General features: G+C 33.7%; 1 protein-coding gene across 2 annotated transcripts in view; it reads right to left on the reverse strand.

Annotated features, from left to right (window-relative positions):
- Topors (Topoisomerase I-interacting protein) overlaps nucleotides 1–13,225 on the reverse strand; it is a 31,524-nt gene that overhangs the window by 11,987 nt on the left and 6,312 nt on the right. For both annotated transcript variants that reach the window (XM_073957544.1, XM_073957545.1), the window contains exon 3: nucleotides 12,890–13,177. In XM_073957544.1, the coding sequence (XP_073813645.1) occupies nucleotides 12,890–13,177 (288 nt within the window). The remainder of the gene's footprint in view (nucleotides 1–12,889; nucleotides 13,178–13,225) is intronic.

The following is a 13,225-nucleotide window of genomic DNA, read 5'->3' on the forward strand; positions in this document are numbered from 1 at the left end:
GTTTAACACAGAAAACATATCTCATAACACTATGAAACAATAGTTGCAGCTTACGCAAAACAAAACCATAACTAGTTTTAAGGATTAATTTCGGAATTAGGTGTAGTCTGGTATAACTTTGCTTTTGTAACATAAATGGCCTTAAAGGCTTGGTTACCCGTTTGAAATAAATAAAATAAAAAAATATTTGCAACAATTACAAAATCAATGAGAATTCCTGCTTTTAAAAAGTAAACCATAACCATAAACCATCTTGAACTACGTTCGAACAACGTTTAAACGTTTCAAAAGGATTTGCAATCCAAACCACATCCTACTAAAATAAAATGGTAGCCTCATTTTATGAGTAATTCGATTATAAAAACTTTTGTTGGAGGAGGAGACAGTCTCATATAATTGAGCTTAAAATGGAATGGGGGCTCTTCGGAAATGTTCGTGATAAATAGTACACAATTTATTTTGATAAGATTTCGCAGCCGCTATAATTAACAGCACCAGATTTAGACATTCCCACATACACTCATAAGGTTGGCCAAGTTGTCAACAAATCAAAAAAAGATGACACATGGAAGACATATGTACATCGATTAATCCCTAGGAGCATAGGTACAACACGAAAGGCGGACATCGGAAAGCTGCAATCACATCAGACAGCTGCAGCTTGTTCCATTCAACGTATCCAATAGCTTAATGAAATCACTCCTCGTTCCGAAAACATATTAATATTGTCCACTCCATAAAAGCAGACGCAAAATCTGTCATTGGGTAGCAGAGACCTCCACGAAGAGAAAAACGTTGCATAAAGAGCTACTCTGATTTAAAACCCTAATGGGCGCGTCGAGTTTCTGATTCCTGGGATTGTACTGAGCAAATAAGTCCACTAAACAAATTGGAGATTTTATCAAAACGGGCGGAGACTATGGAAAGTTCCTCCTTTGTTGAATCTAATTCCAAACGTAAATCCTTTGCAAAATCGTAGAATTCAGCAGAGATTTTTCTACAATTTGGACAGCACCAATGAATTCCGTTATAATGTCAGTAACTGTTGTCCTCATACGAGCAGCCTTGCAGTGCCATTGATTTAGACAGAACCAATAAGTAACACAAACTTCACTATCATTTTATAAGAACAGGTCATGATATTTATATTGTTTATTAACCCTTTCGGTGCTTCTTTTTTGTTTTTGATCTGAAAAATATATTTTTACATTTTTATATATACTTAAGCCCACTATATAAATAATCAAAACTAATTTTTTAACATTTTGTTTGGAAAAGTGGTTTTTGGACACTATGCCATATGGCATAGAATGTATTTAAAGGAAAAAAAAAAAACAAAACTAAAATATTCAAGTTTTTAATTAAATTTCATCTTATAGAAGACCAGGAGGCCTCATAGAAGAGGAAGAGGTCTTCTTATAGAAGAGCAGGACGTCTTATCATAAAAGAGCAGAAGGTCCTCTTATAGAGCAGGATGTCTTCTCTTGGAAGAGCAAAAGGTCGTCTCATAGAAGGACAGGACGTTTGCATATAGAAGGGCAGGAGGTCTTCTTATAGAAGAGCAGGAGGTCTTCTTATAGTAGAGCAAGAGGTCTTCTTATAGAAGAGCAGGAGGTCCTCTCTCTGAAGAGCAGGACGTCTTTTCATACAAGAGCAGGACGTTTGCATATAGAAGGGCAGGACGGCTTCTGATAGAAGAGCAGTACGTCTTTTCATATAAGAGCAGGACGTTTGCATATAGAAGGGTAGGAGGTCTTCTTATCGAAGAGAAGGAGGACTTCTTATACAAGAGCAGGAGGTCTGCTCATAGAAGAGCAGAGCGTCTTCTCGTAGAAGAGAAGGACGTTTGCATATAGAAGGGCAGGAGGTATTCTTATAGAAGAGAAGGAGGTCTTCTTATATAAGAGCAGGAGGTCTGCTCATAGAAGAGCAGGACGTCTTTTCATAGAGGAGCCGGACGTTTGCATATAGAAGGCGGGAGGTTTTCTTATAGAAGAGAAGGAGGTCTTCTTATACAAGAGCAGGAGGTCTGCTCATAGAAGAGCAGGACGTCGTAGAAGAGAAGGACGTTTGTATATAGAAGGGCAGGAGGTATTCTTATAGAAGAGAAGGAGGTCTTCTTATATAAGAGCAGGAGGTCTGCTCATAGAAGAGCAGGACGTCTTCTCATAGAAGAGCAGGAGACCTTCTTATAAAAAAACCAGATGGTCTTCTCATAGAAGAGCAGGGGCCCTTCTTATAGAAAAGCATAAAATCTTCTCATTGAAGACCAGGAGGTCTACTTATAGAAGACATGAAGGTTTTTCATAGAATATCTGGAGGTCTACTATTAGAAGATTTGGGGGTCTTCACATAGAAGGTCTTCTTATAGAATATCTGGAGGTCTTCTTTTAGAACATTTAAAGCCTCTTATAGAAGACCTAGGGTCTTCTTATAGAAAACCTAAGGTCTTCTGATAGAAAAGCTAGGGTCTTCTTATAGAAAACCTAGGGTCTTCTTATGGAAGATTTGAGGTCTTCTTATAGAAAAACTGGAGGACTTCTTACAGAACACCTGAACGTCATCCTATAGAAGGGCTGGAGGTCAGCTTGTAGAAGACGTGGGGGCCATCTTATATAATATCTGGAGGAGTTATTTTAGAAAATCTGCAAGAATTGTTATACATCATCTGGAGGTTTCCTTATAGAAGACCTGGAAGTCTTCGTATAGAAGACCTGGAGGTCTACTTATACAAGATCTGGAGGTCTTCTTATAGAAGACCTGGAGGTCTATTTATACAAGATCTGGAGGTCTTCTTATAGAAGATCTAGGGGTTTTACAATAGAAGATCTGGGAGTCAAACAAAGTGAAACATTTCCGTTGGGAAAAATCTATGCCATATGGCATAGTATGAAATATAAAAAATCTGGCAGCTCCATTGAACTATATTTCGGATCTTTTTTTCGTTTTAATTATTAAGGCAATGATTAGCTACTAAATTAAATACAAAAAGTTAACAAAAAAATTTTTTTTGTTAATAAAATATATAAAATTATAAGATGGTATTTTCATGCAAATTTTAAATCGAACGAGGAGCGCGTGCTCTTTGAGACATAACAATGTATAGGGTCCACCAATCAAAAATTTTTGTCGAATTATTTTTAGATAACACTTCAGGGAAAAATACAAAATTATTAAAAAAAGAGTGCCCATAAGTATTTTACCTTAAAACGGGCTTCAAAAACTGGTTATGCCATATGGCATAGACTCACCGAAAGGGTTAACGAATTAAAAATTCCAGGAGATTTTGTAGCTGGATTTCTTTATCCTTTACTTATAATAAAACAAATCTCAGGATCAGAAACGCGACAGGCCTTTTAAGGTTTCTCCTTCTATACAAATCGCCCCCCGCCAATTCCAAGATAATTGGTTCTCAAAAGGCATACATCAAAGGCAAACCAGTAGAAACCACATTACATGAAATGGTGGACACGTTCAAAAGAATATGGAAAATTTAACCCTCCGTTGGACACCTGAGTCTAGCCAGGCCTTTTTCATTTTATTTTGCATTTTAAACTGGGTTAAAATAAAGCTATGGACCTGAGATTTCAGGTAGCTTCATGAAATTTTCTTACCTTTCCAACGAAAGAAACATGAAATCAAAAGGATGACCAGAAAAGGAGCTACAAGGATTTTTTGACATACATATCACATTCGTAACACATGAGTCTGGCCAGACCCCACCTATTTTTTACTGAAAAATTTCCAAAATTTTTCTTAAAATTGTATTTTTTCTACATTATTTGACAGAATGAATACCATTTTATGAAATTTATCGCATTTCACCCTACCATGTCTTCAAAATTGCACGTAAAAAGGTCGCAAAGTAGGAGATGGGTTTGAAATTAGTGTACGTACCACAACCTAAAAAAAATTCCTTGGAAATAGGGTTACCCATTTATTTTAGACAATTTTACACATAACTGGACAAATAAAACCCATTACAAAGCCTTTATGCTCTTTTTGTGGAGTGGAATGGTTCAAATATAGGATTCTCCATATGAATTAGAAGAAAGTCCTTAGGACACATGCCCTCATTTACCTATTGATATTATCGTTATTGCACTGCAATAAGCTGTAAAGTTATAAAATAGACCCTATTCATTCAGAGTAATACCCCAAAATAAAATATAGTGCATTGGAGTTATATATAAATAGGATTTTCGAGCATAGAGACAAGAAAAGTTCGAATTTTTACTCCATAGGCATATGTCCGTTTTTACTACCTTGATAAAATTAATTAAATTTAGTGTTTTTAGGTATGTTTTTTGACAAATAACGATTATATATGTAAGATTAGGATCCTTAAAACATATTCTACAACTTTTTATACGAAAATATTCATTAAGTTTACTAAAAAATTTATATTTATTACATGGGTCTGGCCAGACTCATGTGTTACGAATGTGACAAACAATATCGGTGTCCAACGAAGGGTTAAAATGTTTTAACTAGTACTGATAAGTGGGTCTGTCTGACATTACGCAAGTGCTCTGGTACTACTGTCTAGCTGGGCTCATGACAATTGTTTTGGCGTCAACAAAATATTTGCATTCAGGATTGACTCCGTCTCCGTAATTTTTCCATTTGAACTGAATGTAAACCTCCGGCGAACAGTCTGGCAAATTACAAAGATGGATACAAGGTGGAGGAAAGCACTCATTTAAGCTTAATAATACCTGTAGCGTCTTTTAAGAAGAGATTCTTGCTATAAGAAAATTGCCAGTATTGGTTACCGGACTTAAAATCAGGACTTGATGCTGAAGAGAAAGATATGGTCGAACATCTGCTTTGCACGAGCCCCTTGTTGCACACAAGAATACACGTACCTCTGGGAAGATACGGGATACATTATTATTATATATATCGACGCCTCCAAACAATAGTATGCTAAGTCGACTTAGCATGTTTTCAAGTTCTTTACATTTTTACATTTTACGTCCTTTAACTTAAATTCTGTCAAATTTTGGTAATGATCGCTCAATCCGAACAGAAGTTATAAACAAATGTTCACTCAGAATAGTAGTGAAGGTCAAAGAAAACTGTAAACTTTGAGAGCTTCTCCTGCAAAACTCACTTTTCAGACTTAGCATACTATTTTTTGGAGGTGTCGATATGTACATTATCCTTTTTTTTTAAATTTGTCAAAAAGAATTATCATGGCTTGGCAAAAACACATTACTACTTAACTTGCTTTGCTCTATATATTCCGGTTCAAACCATCGATCAATAAAAATAGGTAAAAAAAAACTTTTTAAGTTAAACGGTCTAGTCTAGTCTGTGCATACAGTTTGTCAAGTAATTGTTTTCGAACTAAGAAAACTAATAATTTTCTGTATTAATTTGTGAAAAATGTCTGATAATTGGGATAAAAATGTCGGGTTTTTTGCAAAAATTAGTTGGTAGACATATTAAAGACAAGATAGGATGTATAAATAAAAAATTGACCCACGTAGTCCAACAAAAAATAACGAAAACCCATAACTACATATAATTCCAGCTGTCAAATAAATGTTTTCGAAATTTAATGGAGGTTCCAAAATAACACATATTTTTGCAAAATTCTTGAAATCATGACATTTTATGAATGTCATTCTTAAAAAGGGTTAACTACTAACAAGTATCAACAATATTAGTCATAGTATATCCCTACTAGGAGGGTTACCATATGGACCAAGGGAGTACCAGGTCATATTACATGTAAATAGGGTCATATAGGTCTTAAACAGGGAATATATGAAAACTAAGACGTTTTATGAGTTTCTTTAGTTCACTAGGATGGATTGTCATCAACAAAAATAAAGATTACCTTCAGAATAATAAAATCAGGAGGGTTGCCAGATGTACGAAAAAGGTACCAAGTTATATAAACAGTAAATGAGACCACCTAAATCCATAACCAGGGCTTAAGATTTGTTTATTTAACTCAAATTGAATTAAGGGATAAGGGAATTCTCCAACATAAACCAAAATATGACTTAAAAGTACAAAAATCGCTTAGAAATGAATATATAAGATATTGTCAGTCTATACTGATTTTTAATAGACCTCCGATTTCAACTGTTTATAGCCAGTTCGGAGGAATTCTCCATGTTTTTTGCTTCCATTCTAACACTGAAGCATTATTTACCCATTAACATAATTTTTCGCTTAAGAATGTACTACAGTAGTATTGCAGAGTACGCGAAATGTGTCCAATAGGTCGAAGTATGCATTTCTGAATATTGTCGAAACCTTTACCCCATACATTTCTAAGCAATATTGGTCTCCTACTGCGATATTTCCGATTATTTAGTGAAATGTCATTATCTCTTAATCAATATTAGGTAAAAAAAACAAACTTCGGTGCCCTGTTTTAGGGCCTACGTGGCCTCGTTCACTGTTTATATAACCTGATACCTTTTTAGTCGATCTGGCAACCCTTCTGATCTAGTTATGCTGCAGGTAATTTTTATTTTTGTTGATGACAATCCATCCTAGTGAACTAAAAAACTCATAAGACGCCATAGTTTTCAGATATTACCGGTTTAAGACCTATAGGACCCTGTTTACATGTAATATGGCCTGGTACTCCCTTGGTCCATATGGTAACCCTCCTAGTAGGGATATTCTATGACTAATATTGTTGATACTTGTTAGTAGTTAACCCTTTTTAAGAATAACATTCATAAAATGTCATGATTTTCAAGAATTTTGAAAAAATATGTGTTATTTTGGAACCTCCATTAAATTTCGAAAACATTTATTTGACAGCTGGAATTATATGTAGTTATGGGTTTTCGTTATTTTTTGTTGGACTACGTGGGTCAATTTTTTATTTATTCATCCTATCTTGTCTTTAATAAGTCTACCAACTATTTTTTGCAAAAAACCCGACAGTTTTATCCCAATTATCAGTCATTTTTCATAAATTAATACAGAAAAACATTAGTTTTCTTGGTTCGAAAACAATTACTTGACAAACTGTATGTTTATAATTCCCACGACTGTATCTATTTTATTATTGTTTGGTTTTTAGTACATTCATGTTAAATATTGCAATTTTTGTTTAACATAAAACCGTTTAACTTAAAAAGTTTTTTTACCTATTTTTATTTTTTGGTTTTTAGTACATTTATCTTAAACATTGCAATGTATGTTTAACATAAAACCTTTTAACTTAAAAAGTTTTTAACCTATTTTTATTTGTGTTTATATTTTTTAATTTTTTTTTTACTATTTTGTTCCCACGAGTAATGGACATTTAAACGGTCGACCCCCCAGAGGTCCAATAAAGGGGCAAGGCTATGTACAACAAGATGCGCCTGAGTCTTGAGGGGAAAACGCTAACGACATATCATTTTTATCCACTCTAATGTCATACAGTTCTCGGCGCGTTTTAACCTTTCACCTTAACTTGGGTGGTGTACCGCTAACGACGTATCATTTTTAGCCACCCTAACGCCATACAGTCCTCAACACGATACAAAATCTTGACTTGGGTGGTGGATTAATCAGATACAGATTACAGATTCAATTTCTAAATTTAAATCTTAATTATACGCCATTTAGTGGCTGCGCCTATCTAAAATATTGAGTTTGTATAGTGCACTGTATTCTTCTTGTCAATCCCTTTTATTTTGATACCCATATTGGGGATTGATAAAAAATATTATTTACATTAGTGTCTTGATCTAAATCAGCCCTGCTCAAAACCAGCATCTGTTGTTGTGTGTGTGAGCAACACTTTGTCGAACACTTTCCGTTAGCGTGTTGTTTTGTTAAACGATTCAACAGCAACTGAGCATGCATACATGAATATCGTCGCACACTTTCCTCTGGCGTGTTGTTTTGTTGACGACTCAACAGCATAGATGGTCAAAATTACTCTTAAATACGCTTTAAGGGAAAAATTAAAACAGCCTTTTTGTTAGCATTTTTTACGTTTTTTAATATTTTTAAGACACAGACGGCATCTAAACAATTATAAAAAACAATTTTGTAAACAATACAATAAAAAAACAATCCGTAAATGTTTATTTATGTTGTAACAACGAAAAAGAGAAACAAACCACAGCAACGCTGGCGTGCGAGAAAGCCCATCTATGCTCAACAGCAACTGAGCGAACGAGCATAAGAATACAGTTTGTCAAGTAATTGTTTTCGAACGAAGAAAACTAAAATTTTCCTATATTCATTTATGAAAAATGACTGATAATTGGGATAAAAATGTCGGTTTTTTTGCAAAAAATAGTTGGTAGACTTATTAAAGACAAGATAGGATGTATAAATAAAAAATTGACCCACGTAGTCCAACAAAAAATAACGAAAACCCATAACTACATATAATTCAAGCTGTCAAATAAATGTTTTCAAAATTTAATGGAGGTGCCAAAATAACCAATATTTTTGGTAAATTCTTGAAAATCATGACATTTTATGAAAGTTATTCTTAAAAAGGTTTAACTACTAACAAGTATCAACAATATTAGGCATAGAATATCCCTACTAGGAGGGTTACCATATGGACCAAGGGAGTACCAGGTCATATTACATGTAAACAGGGTCCTACAGGTCTTATACCGGGAATATCTGAAAACTAAGACGTTTTATGAGTTTTTTTAGTTCGCCAGGATGGAATGCCATCAATTACAATAAATATTACATACAGAATAAATAGATCAGGGGGGTTGCCAGATCTACTAAAAGGTGACAGGTTATATAAACAGTAAACGAGGCCATCTGGATCCATAACCAGGGCTTAAAATTTGTTTATTTAACTCAAATTGAATTAAGGGATAAGGGAATTCCCCAACATAAACCAAAAAACGACATAAAAGTACAAAATTCGCTTAGAAATGCATATACACAGTCTTACATAAGTATACGTACGCCCCATAAATCTCGGGTTTTAGAAAAAGTAATGATATTTATGAAATTCCAAGTACACAGGTTTATTTCGTCTCACTAATAAACAATATTTAATACAACAAAAGTATATTCCATAATATAAATAACGGTAAATTTTACAAAAACCAAAAAATGATACTTACAAAAGTATACATACGCCCCAAGGAAATTGAGTATTATCGCACAATTAATGGAATTAGCAGCAAAATTTATACATTTTATTGTTTTGGCGAATGTGTCTGGGAGTCCGGGATATATTTTAGAGAAAAAAAAAAATAATTTTTGGGTGTTAAGTGCCGTTATTTAATGCCAAACTTCTTGTATAGCTCGTTAAAGCGGACCCTTGCTGATTTCTTTCCGTTTTAGGTATTTGAGTATACAAAAGCCACAATATTAGTGTCAGATTATAGATTTTGAGATCTTAGGAAGCTTTTTAGTTGACCTTGTGCATAACACACCTTCCTGGGTGTCGATAAATTCACATTTTTCCTGGGATATCTCAGGAAGTTAATAGATTCCTCGGAATTCTTGGCTCAAATTACATACAGAAGACCTTGAATTGTGTTCTAATATGGCGTTATATAATCCTTGGACACCAATTGAATCAGAAATGTACAATTATCCGATACTTTCCGACCCTATATTGACGGTAATGGTTATAATACGAAAACTACGTTGTTCACAGTGTAAATTTCATGCTTTTTGGTAGTGATTATATTTTGATGCTTTGTGAGCAGGTTTTTAACAGAATATTTCACATTTCTGATTCAATTGGTGTCCAAGGATTATATAACACCATATTAAAATACAATTCAAGGTCTTCTGTATGTAATTTGAGCCAAGAATTCCGAGGAAACTATTAACTTCCTGAGATATCCTAGGAAAAATGTGAATTTATCGACACCCAGGAAGGTGTGTTATGCACAAGGTTAACTAAAAAGCTTTCTAGGATCTCAAAATCTATAATCTGACACTAATATTGTGGCTTTTGTATACTCAAATACCTAAAACGGAAAGAAATCAGCAAGGGTCCGCTTTAATGAGCTATACAAGAAGTTTGGCATTAAATAACGGCACTTAACACCCAAAAATTATTTTTTTTTCTCTAAAATATATCCCGGACACCCAGACACATTCGCCAAAACAATAAAATGTATAAATTTTGCTGCTAATTCCATTAATTGTGCGATAATACTCAATTTCCTTGGGGCGTATGTATACTTTTGTAAGTATCATTTTTTGGTTTTTGTAAAATTTACCGTTATTTATATTATGGAATATTCTTTTGTTGTATTAAATATTGTTTATTAGTGAGACGAAATAAACCTGTGTACTTGGAATTTCATAAATATCATTACTTTTTCTAAAACCCGAGATTTATAGGGCGTACGTATACTTATGTAAGACTGTGTATAAGATATTGTCAGTCTATGCTGATTTTTAATAGACTTCCGATTTCAACTGTTTATAGCGAGTTCAGAGGAATTCTCTAAGTTTTTTTTGCTTCCATGCTAACACTGAAGCATTATTTACCCATCAACATAATTTTCCCCTTAAAAATTTACTACAGTAGTACTGCAGTGTACGCGAAATGTGTCCAATAGGTCGAAGTATGCATTTCTGAAAACTGTCGAAACCTCTACCCCATACATTTCTAAGCAATATTGGTCTCCTACTTCGATATTTCCGATTGTTTAGTGAAATGCCATTATCTCTTAATTAATTTTAAGTAAAGAAACAAACTTCGGTGCCCAGTTTCGGGGCACAGGTGGCCTCGTTCACTGTTTATATAACCTGGTACCTTTTTAGTCGATCTGGCAACCCTTCTGATCTAATTATGCTGTAGGTAATATTTATTGTATTTGATGGCAGTCCATCCTCGTGAACTAAAAAACTCATAAAACGACTTACTTTTCAGATATTTCCGGAGTAAGACCTATAGGACCCTGTTTACATGTAATATGACCTGGTACTCCCTTGGTCCATATGGTAACCCTCCTAGTAGGGATATTCTACACCTAAAATTGTTGATACTTGTTAGTAGTTAACCCTTTTTAAGAATAACATTCATAAAATGCCATGATTTTCAAGAATTTACCAAAAATATGGATTATTTTGGAACTTCCATTAAATTTCGAAAACATTTATTTGACAGTTTGAATTATATGTTGTTATGGGTTTTGTTGGACTACCTGGGTCAATTTTTTATTTATACATCCTATCTTGTCTTTAATAAGTCTACCAACTATTTTTTGCAAAAAACCCGACATTTTTATCCCAATTATCAGTCATTTTTCATAAATTAATACAGAAAAATGTTAGTTTTCTTGGTTCGAAAACAATTACTTGACAAACTGTATGTGTGACATAGCTGGTGTAAATTTTTCACCGTATTGAGCAGGGCTGATCTAAATATTATAAAAATTAACGAAATTCAGGTAAGTTTTATCTCACAGTGAAAAGTATCCACTCCAAAAGTAAAAATTGTAAACATCACCGATTTTTATCTCACGGTGAAAAGTGTCCACTCTAACAACAATATTTGACAAAATGTCTAAAAGCTGTATAGGATAACAAAGGATGTCATACCGAATGCTAAATCGCTAAGAAATCCTTATGGTTTCATAAAACTTTTAGAGTGGATACTTTTCACTGTGAGATAAAAATCGGTGATGTTTATAATTTTTACTTTTGGAGTGGATATTTTCACTGTGAGATAAAAATCGATGATATTAACAATTTTTAATTTATTATCTAAATTCATCAGAATTTCGTTAATTTTATCTTATAATATTTAGGTCAAGACATATAAAAATAATGCAAAGAAAAAAGAATGAAGTCGGCATTATTAATTATCTCTTCGCAATAGCAGTTTTAATAAAAGAAATTGATGTGGATACTTTTAATGTGATTCGCTGTAAGTTATTCGCCATTTTGTAGGGGCCGCCATCTTGGATTTTAATTTTATATAGTACATTGTATTCTACTGGTTGAGCACTTTCATTTGATACCCATATTGATGGAATTGATAAAACCTACGTTATCCGCCATTTTGTAGCGGCCGCCATCTTGAATTTATAGTGATAATGAATAAACATAATTGTATTGCCCCCAAAGTCCAAAGTGTATACAAAATTTCAGGTTAATCGGTTGACAGGAAGAGGGTGAAATTTGATGTACTAAATTTGACCCAAGAATAAAACAAACAGGCTGAGTTAAATAAAACCGTTTAACAAAACATATTCTTCTTCATCCAAAATCCAACAACCAATATTTTCATTGCCATCTTCAAACCTATCCAGGATGAACACAATGTACTTAAGATCTTCGAGTGAAGCTGAGCTATATTGTTGCATCCATCTATTAAGGGGTTATCCCTAGTTGTACAGACCAAAAGAAACTCATTCTTCACATATTTTTTTTTTAAAGAAACTATCAATATTTTTTAGTTCTTTCTTTCACCTGAGAGAGCTTTATACTACCTCTCCTTCAAAATAAGCCAATAATATGTTTCTACTTTCAAGTTCCATATCTCTGTGGTAAAAATTAAAAACAAAATATTGGGCAGTGTCCAACCGCACTTAGTCCAAAAAATTCCATAAAAATTGTAACATTTCCTATGCACATGTGCAAAAGTCGGCTACGATAACTAAATTTTCTTATAAATTATAAGTTTGTCCCAATAGTTGGCCTTCTGAGGGGAATTTAAGACTTGCGTGGCTACGAGATTTTTTGGAATTTTGAAGGCTTATATCTTTGGAAGTATGAAATGTATTCACGACAAAGAGATATATATGGTAAAAATGTAAAAATGTCAAAAGAATCGGGAGGTTGCATGTAAATTCGTATTTTGCCCAAAAATCTCAACTGTAAAATATGACAGACTTCCCTCATAGATCTAGTAATTGTGTTTGTTTCGAACTTTCAATAATAAATGAATACAAACATTTATAAAACTTACCTATAATACTGAGAGCTACTATCTCGAAAACGTCCAGTTATATCACAAACTGGTAGGGCGTACAATTTTCGATCATAGACATAACGACGCCACAATTGGCTTAGTGTACTGTCCGGATACTCTTGACGATATAAATCCAATAATTCGGCACGATAAACATATTGGTTACGCAAATTACCAACGGCCATGGAACGATTATTGCTAGCAGCACCAGCTGCTGTAGGAGCGAGAGCATACATAATATTTGGATTTACAGGATTATTATTCCAGGATTCATTGCGTCCAATACTAGAAGAAGAAAATATAAATTTATAATAAGTGTTTAAATCATTTTTC

This window comes from Musca autumnalis, unplaced genomic scaffold (genome assembly GCF_047663935.1).
Source record: "Musca autumnalis isolate F117 unplaced genomic scaffold, ASM4766393v1 scaffold_5, whole genome shotgun sequence".
Classification (NCBI taxonomy): Eukaryota; Metazoa; Arthropoda; class Insecta; order Diptera; family Muscidae; genus Musca; species Musca autumnalis.